The sequence below is a fragment of the Schistocerca gregaria genome, chromosome 4, assembly GCF_023897955.1.
Source record: "Schistocerca gregaria isolate iqSchGreg1 chromosome 4, iqSchGreg1.2, whole genome shotgun sequence".
In the NCBI taxonomy this organism is placed as follows: domain Eukaryota; kingdom Metazoa; phylum Arthropoda; class Insecta; order Orthoptera; family Acrididae; genus Schistocerca; species Schistocerca gregaria.
In genome coordinates this window covers 250055771-250079101 of record NC_064923.1, presented here as the reverse complement: position 1 = coordinate 250079101, position 23331 = coordinate 250055771, and the positions used below count along the sequence as shown (strand labels likewise).

Sequence of the window (23331 nt, the reverse complement as noted above, 5' to 3'; positions counted from 1 at the left end):
TGAAATGTGATTTTAGTGCTGGGGTTATCTAGCTAACAGCTTGCTTAAAATTCAGAACTTGTGTATGTGTGCAACACTCAGGTTGTGATCATTGTCATCATTCTGGGTGAATAGGACTGACGTCTTGTAATTATGTACTGGTAGTATTTGTATTACAGCTCAGTATTTAGTGGTAATGTGAATGCTTGTATTCTGATGGAAATGTTATTTAATTTAGACAATAAAGGATTGTGTGTGTGACTGTGAATGCTGCTGCCTTTTTACATTTACATTGTTCAGCCCTCCATTCCACAGCCAAATGTGCTGCTCCTTGCATTATTCTTCTTTATTATTTAATTTAAACTTATGTACATCATATACCCATGAAATTAAATGATGGAGGAAACAGTTACAAGTAGTGGAGATGGTGAGCAGAGTTTTGGATGGAGATGTATATGTTAAAGTTTGGTTCCTGTAACTGTGGGAAGAAGAAGGTTTTTTTGAGTCAAGTTTTGGACTGTGATTTGCACATCAGAGGGAGAAAGTGGTACAGTTATGAGAATAAGTTAAATTGAAGCACTTTTGGAAGAGTATCAGATGCAATGAAGAGTTTTTTCAGAGATGGCATAGGAACTTTGGCCAAAGTATGGTTGAGCTTGTAATTGAACATTCACTGTATGAAGTATTTATAGGTGGTGAAGACAGCTAAGTAAGAGAACAGGCTAATAAGTTGACTGACGAAGAAGCAGGTTTAATTTTTTGTGAAGACTGAAAAGAGAAGAAACAAACAATTAAGAAGCATTTCATAGTGGGCAGCAGATGCGGTGCAGTTTTGAAGAATCGAGCTATTAATTGGACTCTGATTTAAATCTGTCCAAAAAAGATGATGGTGGTGGTGGTGGTTAGTGTTTAACGTCCCGTCGACAACGAGGTCATTAGAGACGGAGCGCAAGCTCGGGTTAGGGAAAAATTGGGAAGGAAATCGGCCGTGCCCTTTCAAAGGAACCATCCCGGCATTTGCCTGAAACGATTTAAGGAAATCACGGAAAACCTAAATCAGGATGGCCGGAGACGGGATTGAACCACCGTCCTCCCGAATGCGAGTCCAGTGTGCTCAAAAAATGATGAATGAACTGTTGTACTGAGAGTAGAGTTACATGGACTATAATTTTCAGCAAGGTGAATGGCATATATGGAATGTGGAGTGCAGATGAGTTATAAAAAAAACTTAGAAACTCTATTTATCAGCCTGCAAATGTTATATGGACTTTTGTTAGCAACGAACAAGTTTGGTCTTTTTAACTTTGCTGTGTGATGGCATAGTACTTTTGGTGGAACTTTAAATAAAAGTAGATATCACATAGCCAAATAAATCATTTATGTGAGTGCACTGTTGCCACATACAGTGCTTCTTTTACCCTCATACCACAGCTAATCCCCATCCAGCACTTTCCTGTGAAAAGACAACATTTCATGTCACTGATATAAGAGTCAGAGCAAAAATATTTTTTATTGAAGTCAAAAAGTTTGACGTGCGAATAGGTTGTCATCTTGGCGCAGCAGCATCAATGCAGTCAGAGATAATGGAACCCAACTTCCACCTCAGGTAAAAACAGTGCAGATATACACAAACACCTTTGCCTTCACATTTAGAACAACATTCAAACAGACCTAATGAGAGTTAATAGCTATATATGGCATGTGTGTGACACATCAGTAGTAAAGAGCAATTGTCATCCAAGCAGTAAGATATTGTTAAGAGTAGTACAAATCTGGCAGCTGAATTACTGTAAATGTAAGAAGAGTCATTTAAATTATTAAAGTTATAGTACAGATAAAGGAACAGGTCATACAGTTCTGATAAATTACAGGCTGGTGCTTTCACCTGATAGTATCCCGGATATGTTCCTTTTGGTTCAGATGAATTGAATCTGGTTGCCAAAACATTGGTGTGAATTCATTATCATACTCCTCAAACCACTGCAGCACAATTCTGGCCTTGTAACAGGGGCAGTTATCCTGCTGAAAAATGCCATTATGATTGGGGAAGACATCAAGCATGAAGTGATACAGATGACCTGCACAACTGTCACAGTCCTTAGATTACAATTGTATGTCTTATGGAAGCCCATGTGAATGTTTCCCATAGCATAATACTACCCCCGATGACCTGTGTGTCTGGCGTAGTGCATGTTTTGAGCAGCCATTCATATGTAGTGCACTGATCTGGACATGACCATTGACAGGATTCATCTGACCAGATGACACATTTCACTGATCCACGGTCAGTCTCAATGATCCTGCATCCACTGCAATTGTAATAGATGATATTACTGGGTCAATGTAGGAACACAAAGGGATCACCTTCTGAGGAGCCCTATGTTCAACAGTTTGAGCTGAATGGCATTTTCTAAAATACTTGTACCTGTACCAGCATTGCACTCAGTCATCAAATTCCTTGATTTATATTGTGTAATGAGGTGTGGATTCCCAACATTTTGTCATCTATTTATGAATTCATCTTTCTTTAACCACTTTCCGTAAATGCTCATGCCACCAGCATATGAGCAGCCTACCAACTTTGCCATTTCTGAGATGCTTATCACCAGGATTAGGGCCATAGCAATCTGCACTTAGTTGAAGTTACTAGTTAGCCAAAGTTACTTATGTCAGCAGTCATTTTCCCCAGTTATGGCACATTTCATTCCTAGAATGATTCCCCATTTGTCTCTAGTCCACTTACAAACCTTTCTTGCCAAATTACATGCCCTCAGCACCAGAAGGCCGTAGTCACAACGTTTGGTCTCATCAGCTTATGATCACAGTAAGCATACTGTGTGGTGAAAAGACACAAACATCTGTAGACTGCTGCACTGCAGTTTTAGGTACTTTGACAGACTTACGTCACTCTGGTTTATTGTTTGTTTTATGATGCCGCATTGTGTGTTTTCAATTGTACTTTGACGTTTCATCATTTGATTGTGTCAATATTTTTACCAACCTTCTCAATAATATCAAATAAAGACTTTTTTGTTGCATTTCTGTTGGGTTTAATCCGCTATACGTGTCACCTAAAGCCAATGGCCTTGTCGCAGTGGTTACACAGGTTCCTCTCAAATCACTGAAGATAGGTGCTGTCGGGCTTGGCTAGCACTTGGATGGGACACTGTCTCTGTCTGCCTAGTGGTGGGGTGCAATCAGCTCTTGTGAGGCCAGTTGAGGAGCTACTTGATTGAGAAGTAGTGGCACCAGTCACAAAACCTGCCAATGGTCAGGAGAGTAGCAGCTGACCAGGTGCCCCTAAATATCCTAACTTAAGGTCTGAGAATGACACAGTGGCCAGTCAGTACCATTGGGCCTTCGAGGCTTGTTCACACAGTGTTTGTTTGTGTCACCTAAAGTGCCAATATGAAACAAATGTACCATTGTTACATAGTGTCAGTAATAGGTACTTGTAGCGTGATGTCACCCTGGATAATATCTGTACATCAGTCATGTCACTTCGGTAATATGTAATATTCTTTGTAACTTAATGTAAGCAGAACAATCTTCAGCTTACCACACTCAGCATTTCTTAACTAATCTTGAGAATAAATCACTGACTTTCTGAAATAAAATGAACACTGGTCTTTTACTGTGTTTTGTCTCTAGCGACCTTATTGTCAACAGGGCATTAAACTCTACTGTTCCATGCTTCCTTCTTTTGCCATTTATCACTAATTTTGAGATAGTTTGATTATCTACTAATTCCTGGATGATAAATTCTCTGTAATTAAACTGATTTAATTTTGAGAATTCTTTGACACATTCATAATTTGCACGAACATTTATAAAATATCAATTACATATACCCTGGATAACATCTGTACATCAGTCGTGTCACTTCGGTAATATGTAATATTCTTTGTAACTTAATGTAAGCAGAACAATCTTCAGCTTACCACACTCAGCATTTCTTAACTAATCTTGAGAATAAATCACTGACTTTCTGAAATAAAATGAACACTGGTCTTTTACTGTGTTTTGTCTCTAGTGACTTTATTGTCAACAAGGCATTAAACTCTACTGTTCCACGCTTCCTTCTTTTGCCATTTATCACTAATTTTGAGACAGTTTGATTATCTACTAATTCCTGGACAATAAATTCACTGTAATTAAACTGATTTAATTTTGACACATTCATAATTTGCACGAACATTTATAAAATATCAATTATATATACAAAATATTATTTTCATTTGGTACAACAAAAGCTTTCGCAAAGGTGTGGCAGTGCTGTCAATCTTTTGAGTATTTTATGTAATTATTGTTGGAGAAAATTTGATGAAACATTGATCACAATCCAAACTAATACTTAGCCACAGGAATTTTCTCCTCTGTTAATCACAGTAATTTCTTTATAACATCTGTCAAAATGTTGCTTTATGTAAAGGACACTAAGAGAAAGTTCAAAACAAGCAGAATATATAAAAAAGGTAATTTATTCTTAAACTACAACTCAAGTCAATGGACATGAGCCAGACATTATATCACCACCAATGTGAACTTTTGAGATGTTAACTGGCCTATCATTAATAATAATGTTCTTCATACAGCCAACAAAATGTTCCTTTGCTTCCAGTCCCCGTAGGTTGAGGTTTGGTTTGGCACGACCTCCTATCAGCAATGGCGATTTTGTATCTGTAGCTGCTTTACCAGGTCTACCAATGATGGGTTCCCCTTGAGTTGAGTCAATTGATAACGTGACCACATTCCTGTATTTCACAGCTGAAATACAATGGCAGATATTAATGCATCAGAGTTATCAACATCATTCATAAAACAGTTTAGAGTTAAATGATTTGATTGATATACTTCCTTATTTCACCATTGTCTTTTTTTCCAATAATATCTGTCAACAAAACTATGAAATAAGGAATACAGCGTATGCACTTCCTCTTCAGTGATTTTAGATTAAGGCATAAGAAATATACAGAGCAAGATCCATCTTGTACACTGACTGCCAAGGGGATGGGAAGCAGAGCAGAAAGAGCAGCAGTCACAACATTTATCCTTTGTGCTTTGTATTGAGTAGTGTTGTCATACAAATACTGCACACACAATGGACCAGGAATTCCTTCATTACTCATTGTAGAGCAAACAACTCAACAAAACACACTGAAATGAAACAGAAGTTTCACCAGTGGATACTTCAGTTTTGTTTGAATATCAAAGATGAGTAGTAGCTGGAGAAGAAATTTTGTAAATTAATCTGTTTCAGAACTAGGAAGCTAAGATGTCAAGAAATAGTGAGTGTGTGCTGTAAGTAGAAGGGCAGCAGTGTAAGGAAAACTGATGCTAATTGTAATTGCATACAACATTGCAGATTTTCATTCCAGTCACACCCCTGTCCTCAATTATAATGCCTTAGTATGTTTGCACTTTAGAAGAAACAATGCAATGCAATGGATAATCCAGATAAAAATTGTAAAGATATTGTTGTTGTGAACTTCTCAATACTCTTCCATACTATATTGAACGCTACATTTGATTAGTCTCTTAATTCCTTTTCATATCATATAAAGTTAATATATTTCAGACAGTACTAAGGTTTTTTATTTTGAAGTAATAGTGACACACTTGCAGAATTGTTTCAGACTTACAACAATGCCATATTCCTACAGTGCTCAATGTTACATATTAGTGTATTTAATGCCAAATACAATAACTCCAATGATACAGTGGACCACAAACATACCACAGCCATTACAAACACAGAAAATAAATACATTTTATGGAGTTGTTCCCACATTTTTTGTGAACAATGCATTTTCCTAAACTTGCACATCATGTTGCATATGTTAACAAAGCAATGAGAAAATCTGTAATGATATGTAAAAGTGGCAACTTTGCCAATTTATTGTAATAAAGGTGTAACTACAGAAAACTTCAAAGCAAATAAACTTACATAAACATGACATGTGAAATGGAAGGAATATATAGAGAGTCTATACATAGGAAACGAACTTGAAGGCAATATTATATGAGTAGAAAGGGAAAAGGAAGCAAATGAATATCAGTTGAGGGATACAATACTGTGAGGAGAATTTGATGTAGTGTTGAAGACCTAAGTAGAAACAAAGCCCCTATAGCAGATGACACTCCCTTATAATTATTTATATCCTAGGTAGTGCTAGTCATGACAAAACTATTCCACCTGATGCGCAAAATTTTTGCAACAGGAGAAATACCCTCAGGCTTGAAGAATAATATAATAATTCCAATTCCAAAGAAAGCAGATGTTGACTGGTGTGAATATTACCAAACTATTAGTTTAATAAGTCATGGTTGCAAAATATTGCGACGAATTATTTACAGTGAATGGGAAAACTGGTAGAATCTGACCTTAAAGTAAATTAGTTTGGGTTCCAGAAAAATGTAACAACACACTGCAAAACTTCTGAGAATAGGCTAAATTTTGTTCATGAAGTGTTCAATACTGGGCTTCATGTATAACTTTTGATATGTGATTACACTGGAATCATGTAATACATTTGGGCAGGTAAAGCATAAGCTTTATTGGAAATTGTCAGCAATTAATGTGAACATTTCTTTCAATTATGGTTTTGCACAATACATAAACGTAGCATTTTTTCAAAAAAGTTTGTCAACCTGTCATCTCTCTTGGAATAGGTAAACATATGCAAAGGGAAGAAAAGTAAATGTTCCTGCAATAGTAACAGTTTTTACTTTATATATTCTGGTCATCAGGAATATGTTTTACAATTGTGTGGAAATTTAATTAAACAATTTTATGTAGGAATTCACTTATAAACACTTTGTTTTCACCTTGCTCAAGATAACTATACAGCTCATGTAAATATTGTGAGGTCTGGTCAGTCAGTTATTTGTTTTTTGTCATGTTCTGATAGGAACATTCTAATGATTTTGTAAACAGTGTGGATAGTCGAAGAGAGAACAGTGAGCGTCTTGCAAGGACGATGAAGTATTATCATCTGAACACAATATATCAGTAAAGGGTCCATACACATTACTTATAAAAACTTCTTCCAAAATTAAGTCGTAAAGTGGCAAAATAGTGTTCTTATAACAAGAAGGGGACTGAAAACATTTGTGGGCAATATGTTTTATGAAATGGGTATTAGTACATATAAGAATAAATTCTATGATAATTATGAAGGAGACAGGCATCACTATAGAAACTTTTCCCAATAATGCTGAATTTGGGGCCTTCTTAGAAGATAGGTTAAAGAAAGGCATACTGACATTTATACCATTTGTACGTCTAAAAATGTGAATACCTGATAAACAGTATGACAGTGTGTACTAAGAAGAACAGTTAAGATACTCTGCAGAGACATGAGAACTCAGAATCAACAAAATATGACAACCCAGAGAAAAATAACAGCTGTACTGCAAATGTCAGAAAGCTGCATAAACATCAGTATGTGATACTAAGAAAATAAATGTACCCAATGAGAATGGTGCAACTTCCCCAAAATGTTTAGAAATAAAACAAGAAGAATTTGTGTTTGCTCAAGGCACAGACAAATTTACATAACAATATTGAAGAGCAAGTTTTTGGCCATGCTGAGTCAAAGAGCGTTAAAGAGAAGCAATAATTGAGAAGGAAATAAGAACAAGGTTGTAGCCTATCTCCAATGCATAGGGAATAGGTTACCAGATGTGTAAGTGACTGGAAGACTTCTTAAGTAACAGAATCCAGGATGTTGTTCTCAACAGCGAGTTTTCATCAGAGATAAGGGTCTTGTCAGGAGTCCCACCAGGTAAGTGTGATAGGACCGCTGTTATTTTCTATACACATACATGATCTTGCAGACAGGGAGGGCAGCAATCTGTGGCTGTTTGTTGATGATGTTGTTGTGTATGGGAAGATGTCGTCACTGAGTAACAGTAGGAGGATACAAGATGACTTACACAGAATTTCTGGGTCAGGTGATGAATGGCAGCTAGCTCCAAATGTAGAAAAATATAAGTTAATGCTCATGAGCATGTAGAACAGATATATAATGTTTGAATACAGCATTAGTAGTGTGTTGCTTCACACAATCACACTGATTAAATATCTAGGCATCACATAGAAAAGCGATATGAAATGGAACAAGCATGTCAGGACTATAGCAGGGAAGGTGAAAGATTGACTTCAGTTTATTGGGAAAATTTTCAGAAAGTGTTGTTCATCTACAAATGAGACTACATATAGGAAAATAGTATGACCTGTTCTTGAGTACTGCTCAAGTGTTTGGAATCTGCACTAGGTTGGACTAAGGGAGAAATAAAACCAATTCAGAGATGAGCTGTTACATTTGTTACTGGTAGGTTCAAACAACACACAAGTATTACAGAAATCCTTCAGGAACTCCAATGGGAAACTTGGAGCGAAGGCAATGTTCTTCCCAAGGAACACTACTGAGAAAATTTACAGAAATGGCATCTGAAACTGATTGTAGAACAATATTCCTATCATCAATGTATGTTTCGCATAAGGGCAACAAGGATAAGATAAGAGAAATTAGGGCATATATAGACATAAATAGACAGTTGTTTCTGCCACCCTCTATTTGTGAGATGAATAGGAAAGTAAAGAAAAGGAAAAAACTGGTAGTGGTACAGGGTACCTTCCACCATACAGCATACAGTGGCTTGTGGAGTATGTTTGTAAATGTAGATGTTATTTACTCCATACACTGAGCAAGTAGTAAAGTAAAACAAAGAAAAATTTGGAGAAGGAATTAGAGAAGAAATAAAAACTTTTGAGGTTTGTCAATGGCACTGAAATTCTGTCACAGACGGCAAAGTACTTGGACGAGCAGTTTAATGGAATGGTCAATGTCTTGAAAGAGAGATATAAAATGAACATCAACAAAAGTAACAAAGGTAACAGAATGTAGTCAAATTATATAAGGCAATTATGAGGGTATTAGTTTAATGAATAAGATATTACAAGTAGTAGATGAGCTTTGCTATTTTAGCAACAAAATAACTGATGCTGTCTGAAGTACAGGGGACAAAAAATTCAGACTGATTTTAGCAAGAAAAGCAGTTGTGAAAAAGAGGAATTTTCTAATATCTAGAATAAAGTTAAGTGTCAGGAAGTCTTTTCTGAAGACACTTGTCTGGGTATAGACTTCTACAGAATGAAACACAGACAATAAGAACTTCGGACAAGAAAGGAAAGAAGCCTTTGCAATGTGGTGCTACAGAAGAATGCTGAAGATTAGATGGGCAGTTTGTAAAACTAATGAGAAGGTAATGAATAGGACTGAGAAGAAAAGAAACTTGTGGCACAACCTGACTAAATAATGGATTGGTTGGCAACACACATTCTGAGACATCGCGAAATCATCACTCTAGTACTGGAGGAACACCTGGGGGTGTAAAAATTGTACAGTATGAAGAATAGATAAGATACATCAAACAGGTTCAAAAGAATGTAGTTTGTGATGGTTATTCAGAGATGAAGAGACTTGTACAGGATAGACAAGCGTGAAGAGTTGTATCAAACCAGACTTCAGAATGAAGACCAGAATGACAGCAACAACAACAGTATATGAAATTGAAAAAATAAGTGATAGCTGAGAAAAATAGCTGAAGGTCCTCCTGTTATGTCACTCAACCATGCAATTGCACATACACATGATATGGTGAGATCACAAGCAAATTCTTAATGCACATTTTAGTCTACACGTGGCCTTATTTGATTTTGATCTCTTCTTTACAAATTATTCTTGAACAATCTTTACATGGAGCTATATAATGGATCCACAAATAAAGTGGTTTTACAAAATGCAGTATGGCATACAAATTGAACAAATTGAGGTACATTTTTTAAAATTAGTAGGACCTTGTGTTACTTTCTCAAAGCTTACAGAATTGCTGTTGAAGCTCCTTGCATGTGGCTATCTAACTATATCTTAAGGGGAATGACTCATTCATTGCAACCAAGATGAAGCTGTAATTCATCATAAGAAAAATTTTATTTGTATTCCTTTTTTTTACTAGAAAGGTAACTACTAAGTTCCTCTAGCTGTAAATATGGTATATATGCACACCAAAAACTTCTAGAATACAATAATAGCAAATCAAATGCTGATCATATTACCTAAAATCTGATGCCACTGGCCATCACAAAGATAATTCTTCTTCATTGGTGTGTATGTCGCACTAATGGGACCACCTCCATTGTCAACACTAAATTTCACTGTTCCATTGACCATCTGCAGTAACAGGAAATCAGCTTTCCCATGAACAGAGAGAAGTATTCCAGACATACTTCGAGGTTTAATATCCATCTGAATTTTCATTGATAATCCAACCCTAAACACCGGTCCTGAAACCGAATATGGTGACAACATACAGTAGTGTCATAATAAAATTGTGGGTTTTATAGTAATAAGCCAAGAAGAAATAAAGCTGACATTTTCAAAACAGAAAAAAATAAAATCAAAAGTAAAAGAAGAAAGAAAAGCAGCATAGTAGCAACAAATCATGATAAATATAACATTTTTTAAGGACACAAAGATAATTCATGCATTTCATATAGGCTACTATGTAATTATCAATAAACCATGAATTTTCTTTGACTGATGGATGCTACAGATATTGAGTGTCTAACATAGAGGTATCTTAGACTTAACATTCAGGCTTTCACTTAGTTTCTCCTCACTAATATGGTTTCTGGAAGTTGTAAATAACTTTTATTTTATGAGGTTAAGGCATAAGCTATTAGCAATGAACCATTTACTTTTGTCCCCAGTCACAATCATAAGCTGTATTGTATCTGACTGTGCTTTAGTTAACTAGAATGGTTGGGCTTTTAAAACTGTGTTTTCACAGTTAATTTCGAAGACTAGAAAATCATTTATATACAACCAACAGGCCTTTGATTATGTTTTATAGATTTGGTGGACACTGTTAAGGTGACAGTTTACTTCCCATAACTAAGTAAGGGTTCTTAAAGGTAACACTAGTAATGCTACAAGATCATCCTTTTCTATTTGTATATAACAAACAGTTAATACAGTACATGTCTCACAGAATTTATGTAAGATGCAGATAATTTTCCTTCTTAATTCAGAACCAAATTTCACAAATGAAAACAAACATGTTTTCTCTGTTGATTGGCTTTTCCAGAATACAAGTAATGACCCTGCTATCCATCAATTGTCAACGAAATTTGTACTGCCAATGTTTTGTGGGATGATTCAGTTTTGGAAATGAATGATGCCTATGTTTACAGAGGCTACTATAATTACTGGGTGCTGATAAATCTGGATGCATATCTGAGTTGGTGACAATGCAGTTTGAATACTCAAAATATCGTTTTCTAAGGTTTCAACAAATGCACTGCAAGCTTCAGTCAAATTTTCTGTCTCTTTATTACATAAGAGCAGTTTAACTACAGTGCAAAATTAGTAAACTAGACACGACAAATGCATGTGTTTTAACAGAAACATTGAAAATAAGTGTTTGCTATAAATGAAACTTCTAAAAATCCCACACTAATCAAAAACTAAAATGAAGTATTATCTGAAATGGTTACAAACAATTTTGTAAAATCTTACAGCAGAAACATGACAGTGTTAGAGACTTTGTATTGTGTCAAGTCACTGAAACTGCTGGAGTGGTTGAAACAAAATCTCTGGAGTGTAGATAGTCTTTAAGAACAGATGTAAGAGAGACGTGGTGCAGCTGTAAGTATGTAAGGACCTAAGTGTGAGTGACTCTGGCACAAAGAAAATGTGTGCAGTAATTTCTTGTGCTTATGAGAGGCATTACAAGTTGCAATGGTACAGTACATTGGTTAGTTATAAAAATGCTTCAAGAGGAAGAGTTCTGCTTGGCTACAGCAAGTACAAGGAATAGTTGCACCTGGAGACAAATATAATTTAGAATTATGGAACATTGTTGCCAGTGAGGTACTACTTCATGCCTATAATAACAAAAATTCTAAGATGAAACCACTTCAAACTGATTTGCCACTGTTTTGAGTGATTTAGATAATATAATTTTAGTGTGACCATTAATTGTAATTTCATTGTGATCATTACATCAAGGCATTATTTCCTCGAACAGGAACCATTCCTAAATAAATAAATTGTCCTATGTTCTGGCTGGCATGTAATAACTATTAAATTTGATTAACATTGAGGACAATAACTTTGTCAGAAAGTAAAACGATTATTTTTGGTGAATAAAGTCTCTAACTAATGTTTCAGCAACAAGACAACTCTTGGTGCCACTGAATCTGCCATATCATAGTAAAATTTACTTCATATTTAATTATATCATTTAATGTCATGTGATCTTGATAATTTTTATCTATCAGTGACTTTTTATGTCATATTCCAGCACTGCCACAGTGTTTTACTGTCACTTTTTAACACTTTGACTGCTACAAACATGCTCTTTGCATTCTGTGCTGGGTGCAGCTTTGTTGTTGCTGTATTGCTCACCTAATGCTGCTACCTGTACTGAGCGATGGCATTCTGGTTATTATGAAATACTTATAATTTGATTTTAAGAAAACTAATCAGTGTAAAAATTTTCTTTTCACACATCTTATCGTCTGCCATCTTTGCTTGATAAAGAATTGAATTTCTTCTCATTATTCATCATAGTTACTGTGCTGTATCAAATTAAGTAAAGCATTGCACAAAATTTTAGAGTTTTCATAGGTATAAACACATTGTGAAGACTGAGCATATTTACATAATTTCAACAATGTGTTGTTATCAGGGTTATCAACTCTGTGTATGACTTCTGAAATTTTCCCGGCGTATTTGTTCTTCTAATAATTTCCGGGTATGCAGCCGGATCCCGTCGACATTCTGCCACGATATTTCGGCCCAGAGACGTCCGGCCATCATCAGGTGAGTACACAACTACTGAAGAGCCCAGGTGCAGTCGCGGTATTTATACCGATTCTCGCGCACATGTTGACATGCGCGGCATAGCCGAGTTGTACGTGCTGCCCTCGGTGGTGAAAGTAAAAGATCATCTAGTCATTGAGTATCGAATGACGCTGTCTATTCCGCTGTGAATGTATAATTTTAATAACAGGATTCCAAGTTTTATCCAGTTGAAAGCCTTTGTCACGATTTATAAGATTATCGGCAAGACGTATTTCCACTGATTCCTTGATTACGGAATCCCAAAATCCGGAAACCGGAGCTAAAATTTTTGTTCCATTGTATTCCATTGAATGTCCCAATGAAATACAGTGCTCTGCTACTGCCGATTTTGACGGTTGCCACAGACGGGTGTATCTTCCATGTTCTGTACATCGTTCATGGACAGTTCTTGTCGTCTGGCCAATATATGCAGAGCCACATTCACAGGGAATTTTGTAGACGCCTGCTTTCTTCAGTTGTAAATCGTCTTTAACGGATCCAAGCAGGAGCCGGTTCTTTGCTGGTGGACGGAAGATAACCTTGATTTTATTCTTCTTCAGTAATCGGCCTATTTTCGACGACACATTCCCAGCGTATGGAAGAAACGCAGTTGATTTAAAGTCGTCATCAGCGTCCTCAGTGCACTGCTTCTTGTTATGACAGTTGCGCATGGCCTTTCTTATTTGGCGTGAAGTGTAGCCATTCTCTTTAAAAACCTTCTCCAAGTGTTCTAATTCTGCGTGGAGGTTTTCATTGTACGATATTACATGCGCTCGATGTATTAAGGTACTGAGAACACCGGCTGTTTGTGCTGGGTGGTGGCAGCTTGACACCTGGAGATACAGATCTGTGTGAGTTGGTTTCCTGTACACAGAATGTCCTAATGACACATCATTTTTACGGCATACTAGCACGTCTAGAAATTGTAAAGTGCCATCTTTTTCAATCTCCATCGTGAATTTGATGTTCTCATGCAAAGAGTTTAAATGATGAAGGAATTTCTCCAGTTCCTGTCTGCCATGAGGCCATACAACAAAAGTATCATCTACGTACCGCCAGAAGACGGTAGGCTTTAAGACAGCAGACTCAAGTGCTTTCTCCTCAAAGTCCTCCATAAAGAGATTAGCTACCACAGGGAACAAAGGGCTCCCCATGGCGACGCCGTCTGTTATTAAAATTATACATTCGCAGCGGAATAGACAGCATCATTCGATACTCAATGACTAGATGATCTTTTACTTTCACCACCGAGGGCAGCACGTACAACTCGGCTATGCCGCGCATGTCAACACGTGCGCGAGAATCGGTATAAATACCGTGACTGCACCTGGGCTCTTCAGTAGTTGTGTACTCACCTGATGATGGCCGGACGTCTCTGGGCCGAAATTTCGTGGCAGAATGTCGACGGGATCCGGCTATATACCCAGAAATTATTAGAAGAACTCTGTGTATTTCTAATTTATTAAATTTTCCATCACAGGGCAAATAATATTTTTATTAGTGTCTAATCTTGAATATTTTTGTTCATTCTCAAACCATTGCCTATATTGGAAGATATGATGCTGTTAACAAAACATAAACACTTTGTGTGCACAAATTACAACAGCTCATTAAAACATTTATGACATACCTTGCCTGAAGACTGCAGCGGCCTATGTGTGTGAGTTGTGTGTGTACATCTTCTGCTACATTTTATGATGGGTTCAAAATGTGCTTCACAAAGTTCACACCTTAAGCTTAAATCCAAACTTCATTCACCAACAAAGATAATTGCAAATATATTCAAACACATCTGCAACAGTGCAAATCCTGATTCTGACTGTAATTCACATTCCCCACCAAGCTGCAGCATCAGTATCAGTTCTGAAATAGTGTGGTTAGGAAGTAACAATCCCCCTCCCAAGGCACAGATTGGACTTAAACACACAAGTGAGCCACATACAAACACTTGCCTTTTACCTCCAGGCCGTACCATTTATTTCAGTGTTTGACTATTGCGTCCTGTATGGTTTTCACTCTTCCAGTATTTACTGTAGACTTCTGATGACTTTGTTGTGTTTTGGACTCTGTTTTTGACCAGCCATTCACTATGTGAAGTTAGCTGTTACAGCCACTCTTTATATGAACTTAGTTGTTACTGAGTACTCGGACCTGCCATTGTTCCACCTGTCACTGCATAACTATGTGACATGTCAGATCAATGTTTACTGAATGTGTGTTACCAGCTTTGAGAAAAGCTAAAGTCAGATAGCTTATACCGTCTAACAGTCTTCTTTCAGTGTGCCTGTCTGCCACCCGTTGCCTCCTTGGGTAGTGAGTAGAAACCTATCCTATTTTATATTGTTATTCCATCACCAATCTCCTGCTGTTTAAATTTTTGAGTCCTTGTCATATTAAAATTACATATATCACCACAACAAATTAAGTACCATTCTACAATTTCAAATTATTATAGTACTTCAAGATGGATCCCTAAACGACCAAGATTTCGAAGATTAACTACACTACTGGCCATTAAAATTGCTACACCATGAAGATGACGTGCTACAGACATGAGATTTAACCAACAGGAAGAAGATGCTGTGATATGCAAATGATTAGCTTTCCAGAGCATTCACACAAGGTTGGCGCCAGTGGCGACACCTACAATGTGCTGACATGAGGAAAGTTTCCAACCAATTTATCATACACAAACAGCAGTTGACTGGCATTGCCAGGTGAAACATTGTTGTGATGCCTCGTGAACTGAGGAGAAACATGTACCATCACGTTTCCGACTTTAATAAAGGTCGGATTGTAGCCTATCATGATTGTGGTTTATCGTATCGCGACATTGCTGCTCGTGTTGGTCGAGACCCAATGACTGTTAGCAGAATATGGAATTGGTGGATTCAGGATGGTAATACGGAACGCTGTGATGGATCCCAATGGCCTCATATCACTAGCAGTCGAGATTACATGCATCTTATCTGCATAGCTGTAACAGATCGTGCAGCCACGTCTCGATCCCTGAGTCAACAGATGGGGACGTTTGCAAGACAGCAACCATCTGCACGAACAGTTTGACGACGTTTGCAGCAGCATGGACTATCAGCTCAGAGACCATGGCTGGGCTGTGGTTACCCTTGATGCTGCAGCACAGACAGGAACGCCTGCAATGGTTTACTCAATGATGAACCTGTGTGCACGAATGACAAAACGTCATTTTTTTGGATGAATCCAGGTTCTGTTTGCAGCATCATGATGGTCGCATCCGTGTTTGGTGACATCGCGGTGAATACACATTGGAAGCATGTATTTGTCATCGTCATACTGACATATCACCCAGCATGACGGTATGGGGTGCCATTGGTTACATGTGTCATTCACCTCTTGTTCACATTGACGGCACTTTGAACAGTGGATGTAACATTTCAGATATGTTACGACTTGTAACTCTACCCTTCTTTGATCCCTGTGAAACCCTACATTTCAGCAGGATAATGCACAACCGCATGTTGCAGGTCCTGTATGGGGCTTTCTGGATACAGAAAATGTTCAACTGCTGCCCTGGCCAGCACATTCTCCAGATCTCACACCAATTGAAAACGTTTGGTCAACAGTGGCTCATCACAATACGCCAGTCACTACTCTTGATGAACTGTGGTATCGTGTTGAAGCTGCATGGGCAGCTGTATCTGTACATGCCATCCCAGCTCTGTTTGTCTCAATGCCCAGGTGTATCAAGGCCGTTATTACAGTCAGAGGTGGTTGTTCTGGGTACTGATTATTCAGGATCTATGCACCCAAATTGCGTGAAAATGTAATCAGATGTCAGTTCTAGTATAATATATTTGTCCAATGAATACCCGTTTATCATCTCCATTTCTTCTTGGTGTAGTAATTTTAATGGTCGGTAGTGTATTTATACTATCTCACTCAGAAGAATGGACATGTTTAACAACAAATATTCTTTATATATTACTCTGTCAATGTTTCAATTATGTCTTCTTTTATTCTAACTCTTCTATGACTAATTGTTACCTATACCTCTGATAATTTAATTTCAACTGTACTTTTAACTTCACATTAGCTTCCCTGTGATTTAATATCTATTTATGCTCTTGCCTTGTGTTATTTGAAATCCCATTTCTTGTTTTTGCAATACTATATCTATTACATCCTACAATTCTCTTTTCTATCCTTGTTTTTATACAGCTCACACATAAGGAAACTTTCGACTTTAAGCTATTAGCCTCAGCATTAAATTTTTATAGTTTATTATGTCATCATTTTAAATCTTATTTATACTGATAATTTATACTGAAAACTAATATTATTACTAACTTCTCTCTCTCTCTCTCTCTCTCTCTCACACACACACACACACACAAACACAAACACGCACACACACACACACACACACACACACACACACACACACACACACACACACACACCAAACAGAATATTATGTCCTCTTACTTGCTCTAATGAAGCCACCATTCTCTCCAAAGAATACACCTTTCTCAAAGTCAAATGAACATGGTCTTACACCCAACAATGTAGGCTCTGGAAAATCGGAGCCGTTTGCAGTCAGACCCCTCAGGCAGCCTTCAAAACCAAAATCATGTACCTGGAACACATCGTGAATATGATATAAACTTGCTTATTGACTGAACAGACCACCATACAGAGCATATAAAAATTTGGGAACAATATTTAAGGATCCAGCTCCTTACTCCATATAATCCTGTTTAAACTAACCTAAAACAAAAGATTATGTAAACATTTACTTCGTTGGATAATGTATGGAAATGCAGTGGTCGAAACTCAGGGCGGCAAAAAAAAGCTCGTCTTCCACATTTTTTTTTTTTTTTTTTTAATTTATTTACTGACGCAGAGGTTGTGGCACCAGTATTTATCTTTGTGCCTGCAAAGCATGCCTGTGTAGCGCTACATATATTCGACAGCAGAAGTTAGTTGTGGCAGCACCTACCAAATTTTTCAGAACTTCCGCTTACTTTGGACTCGATTCTAAGCCACAGGCAGTTTTTTGGATCACAAAAACCGAAAAAAAAGTGCGACTTAGATTCGAGTAAGCTTGAATGAGAATTCAATTCCCCATCATAGTTAATTCCAAATACCTCCAATACATCTGCAATTGAGAATATCTTGTGTCAGACGATATTTCAAATTCTCCACCACACTGCCATGTCAATAAGGCTTCTGAAATTCTACAGTTAACAAGTAATAATGGTTCCTCGATACTCTGTTGACAGCAGAAGCAGAAAGTACAGTGAGCATACCCTCTGTCAGATTTATGTGTTTAAATATGCAAGTCTGACCACATAATCTCTTGAAGCTAATGGGCTGCACTATTTGATACAGTGTCCGACTATTGCTTCTTGTATGTTTTCCTCTCTTTTGGTATTCACTAAGGACTTATTATGTATGCTTATGATGACCTTACTGTGTTTTGGGTTCTGTATCCAGTCTGTCATTCACTGTATGCAGTTAGTTGTTACTGACCGCTCAGAACTGCCAGTTGTTCCTCTTGTCAGTCACACTGAGGGAAGACATGGGGACTGTCGGCCTATTTGTATACTTCCAGCCCTACCAAAAGTATTAGAGAAAGTAGCTGCAAACCAGATCAAAAACTTTATTGTAAAAAAATTATATAATTATAAGTAACCAGTTTTGATTTCAACCAGGAAAAAACACTCTGGATGCAGTGAATAACTTTATTGAAAAGATTGGCAAATCATTGGATCAGAAGAGTAAAGTTGCAGGTATCTTAAGTCATCTGACCATGGCATTTGACTCCGTGAACCATTACTTGCTTATCTACAAGTTAGATAAATATGGGACTAAGGACAATGCTCTAAATTGGCTAACATCATACTTACACAACAGCAAACAAAGGGTAACTATCACCTCAGATGCAGTGAATTATTATTCTAAATGGAATACAGTGCCACAAGGTGTTCCTCAAGGCTCCATTTTGTGGCCAATCCTGTTCCTATTCTACATAAATGACTTACCCATAAATATAAATTCCCTATCAGTTCTGTTTGCAGAAGACACATCTGTTTCAGTTGAAGATGACAATGCAGAAAAAATTCTGAGCTCAATTGAAAGGACACTGGATACCTTAGAAGACTGGTTCCAGCTGAATGGGTTGAAACTGAACATTGCAAAAACTCATACGGCACACTTAAAAACCAAACTTTCGAAATGTGTAGAACTTAAAATACAACACAACAATCAACATGTGAAAGAAGTTGACACGATCAAATTCCTGGGACTAAATGTGGACAAGAACTTCAGCTGGAATACACATATTGACTTCCTATCCAATAAACTAAGCAGTTTTGCATTTTCAATGCAAATACTAGCAAATTCCACTTACTTAAGCACACAAAACATTGCTAATCATAGTTATTTTGAATCTGTCATTACATATGGGATACTTTTCTGGGGAAGTTCAAGTAATGTATCTCATATACTGAAACTGCAAAAGAAAATTGTCGCATATGTGTAACGCACAACCAAAAGAGTACTGTCGCCCCATTATTACAGGTACTACAAATCCTAACTATTCCCTCTACATACATTTATGCAGTTATAATCTTCCTACACAGCAGACAAAAATTATTTGAGGAGAATCATTTTAACAATGCATATACTCCAAGAAATAAAAATAATTTTATGTTACCCACACACCAGTTGAAATTATAGGCATAGACTTCACAGTATATGAGGATGACAAAATACAACAAATTAATGGGCAAAAACATATTAATATGAAGCAATAAATTTTAAAAATGAGGCTACAGCAGATTCTGTGGGAGAAATGTTACTATTCAACAGAAGAATTCACAGAGGATGTAATGATCATTTGAGCAAATGGTAATTAAGTGTTAGATTTTATTGTATGTATGTGTAACAAAATTGTATTATTAATATGATTCTGTCTGCTAACATCAGCTGTATTTTGTTTATGGTGAAATTTTACTACAATTTGACGTGTCTCCTGTTCGTGAATCAAATAATTTACATTATATATGTTATGAGACAAATAAACCACAATTCACAATTTTTGTTACCTATGCTGGGTAAGATGAGATCATCACTAATAAAAAAGCATACTGACCCATATACTTTCACAACTCATGATGCAAGATGTGCTTCATCATAAATAGGTGTCACGAAATGTTGACTTGAAATAAAACCACCAAAAGAAGACCTATGACGTTAAGTTAACCAACAATTGGTTATGGAAATTTGAATCCAGTATCTTATGAAGGGTGCCTAATCCAATGATAGCACCACTCCTGAAGAGTTTAGATTTGTTCTATATTGGTACTGGAACAATTGGCAGAATTTTATTCTTACAAAAAAATCACAATGTAGCTTTTATCTGCAGTGATGGTGGTGCAGTAATTGTTTATGATAAATTACCAGATAACTGAGTATGAAACATTAATTTGTAAAATCAGCCACATAGCTTGACTCTAGGTGACTATTCCACAACATCATAAATAGTGAGCCACTCCTTACAGTCAGTGCTCTTGGGCCATGCTCTGTCATTCATTTGAAGGACAAAACATCAATGTTTACATGTTATGGGGGTAAACTCCAAATGTGTTCCTTCCTATATCAGGAAGTTATGGATACCTTCATTTACCTGTGTACTTAGTGCACAAGATATCTTATGGCATGAGGCAATAAGTACATCATCATGTCCCTTCCTCCTTACACCAATCCTGTCCCATTCATGAATGTTGTGAAGGATAACTGTTCAGAAGTCTCTACTCAAGCTTTAATTTTTGGAAATTTTCCATCCCAGTGAATATGAAAACTTCATGTGGGAGGAATTAATATGTTACTTCAACCATTCTCACATTGCATGTCGTCAAATTTTAACAAGCCTCTTTCTAATGCTTTTAGACTGACACACGTAGCTTTTTTGTCTGGATATCCTGTTGTACAAATGATGCGGCTCTACTGTATTTCCATCTTTAAAGCTCTACATTAACTGCTTGCTAAACACTCATTGTTTTAGTGCACTGTAATAAGTTGTAACAAGTAGAGTAACAATGACATGGATGCTAACAAGTCTACTTAGTACTGCGTATTTAGAAACTACTCATATCCAGTGACGTGGGCCTATGGGCAATGTGGCTGAATCAGGCAGGCAATATGACAATTTATGAGTATTTAAGAACTGACTGAAACACAGGAACACAAAAATATATCAATAGATTGACTACCTTGCAACTTGGAAACTAAACCATTTCTGAAACCAATTGTAAAATAAGGTAAATGCAACCATTCACCTATAGCAAACTGAGGTGTGGTGTGAAATCATACATAACAGAAAACAACATTCACACTAGCTTTTGAACCCTTGCTCTTTTTTTCTAACAAAAGCATGCACATCCACACACAGAGATATCAGTTTCTTAAACCATACTGATATGAACAATTCTTATCATTTTTACATGAGGAATACAAGCCAACATTTCTTTCTGTACCTGCAGTACAATTAATAACTTGTGATATTATGTACCACTTCAGAGGACTGATGTATATCCCTATACACTTTTACTGACAAATAATACTTGCAATTGAAAACCGTAAAACAAGTTTTCATAGAGAAGGGTACAAATATTCTGTAGATTTATCTGTTATTTTTATTTTGCGTGTGGAGAATCAAGGTGAGGGATGATGCATGTTTCCAAGATGGGGCAGCAATCGCACTTCACAAGAGGAAGTACTTCTGTGGTCATGATTATAGAAGCTCGTAGCATTGTTGGGGCCCACTCTGGAAAAGTGCGAAGTTCTTGGAGAATACATATATTCTTGACAACAGTCATGGTGTTTACTCAAACAAATGAAGTGTCATTCTTTAGACAGACCTGTATGAAGATGTTTTATACTGGATGCTCTGTTTTGATGTTTTATGTTTTCCAGTAGATGTTGTGCATGGTTCTGGGAAATATACAGATTACATAAATGGAAGCTGTTTGAATAATTGCTCGAAAAAAACAGGAACAGTAATATTACATTTCCTTATAGCAAAAATCATGCAAGGAGGAAGTGAAGTCTTTCATCACCTCAGTCAAAGCTACAGTTGAGCAAATAAGAGGTAAAATCATAGATGGAAAGTCCAAGTTGGAATATCAACAATATTACGAAAAGGATAGATTGCTACTCACTGTAAAAATAGCACATTGCATAGTAATCTATACAATTCATAGTGTTGCAGATAAGAGGTAAACGGGAACAATATTAAATCTTCATTGAATATATCAGGTCCAACACAGCCAGAACCTTACAAATTGAAAAGTGACTGAAAGTCTCATATGTTGCGGGAAAAGTTGTTTTTTGTGCACACTTTTACTCAGTTTGTTCATCGGTTTTGGCAATAATGGTTTATTTGGCTCAGTTTCATTAAATTTTTCTTAACACATTCGTAAAGGAACATCTCCCATATTCCTAATACTTGGAAACTTCTGAATTCCCCTGTCAAAATAAAAACATAATCTGAATATAGCAAAACAGGATACCTTCACATTAAGCCTAACTTTTTCAACAATTTCCTGAGGAACACCTCCAAGAAATACTGGTGGTTCAACATTTATGGATTTTGTGTCTCCGGGTGACTGTCCATCTCCTTCTGGTTGACCATCCACTATGAGACTGCCTGTTGTAAAATGTCGTGAAAATTCAACTGTGTGCCACATTCCATCATCAAATTTATTGTTGCTTGTGATATTGGCTGCTCCAGTTCCACAGTTGAATGCATGGACCAACTGAAAAGAAAAACATACAGTAGTCTTAATTATCCTGCTACTTAGTTTTGGTGGTTTCTTTACACATAGAGCTATTATCACAATTTGTACGTAAAAATTCTCTAATGAGTAAAGTGTGCAGCTAGCAAGACACATTCCTAATTACATGACTCACATGGATATCTATTAAAAATAGATATGTTACAGAACATAAGTGTTAAATCAACTATTTAAAAAAATCTTTAAAGAGGAGTGTTCTCCATTGTATGATTTATCACTATTCTAGATGTAGGATCTGACAGGTCAATATCTTGGCATAGATCTCCAGTTTGTCAGCAGACTGATACTCTAGACGCATCTGACTTATATTTTTACTGTGGTACACCAGTTGTCACTAGTGAAAACATTTCACATGATGGATTTGGTCTGTTATTAATTTGATTCAATTTGTTCACAGCCCAGTCATTTGTCTCTTGTACTTATGCATGTTGGGTCGAAGCAGTAGTCTACAGTGTCTCATTGCTGTAATAGAAATATTTAAGATGAAAAGCACTCAGAAAAAGATGAGTAATAATATTTTCCTTCATTCTGCATGACTTTCTGTAGTGCTGGTGTAGGCTCTCTTATAGATGTACTAATAAAATGTGATTGCCTGGAGC

General features: G+C 36.7%; 1 protein-coding gene across 1 annotated transcript in view; it reads right to left on the bottom strand.

The window, feature by feature from the left end:
- Positions 1 to 4123: 4123 nt before the first annotated feature.
- LOC126268053 (laminin subunit alpha) overlaps positions 4124 to 23331 on the bottom strand; it is a 380289-nt gene continuing 361081 nt past the window's right edge. Inside the window, exons 54-57 of the mRNA XM_049973485.1 lie at positions 22448 to 22693; positions 17358 to 17508; positions 10103 to 10330; positions 4124 to 4746 (exon numbers count right to left, since the gene is read on the bottom strand). Coding sequence (XP_049829442.1) covers positions 4478 to 4746; positions 10103 to 10330; positions 17358 to 17508; positions 22448 to 22693 — 894 coding nt within the window. The 3' untranslated portion in view covers positions 4124 to 4477. The remainder of the gene's footprint in view (positions 4747 to 10102; positions 10331 to 17357; positions 17509 to 22447; positions 22694 to 23331) is intronic.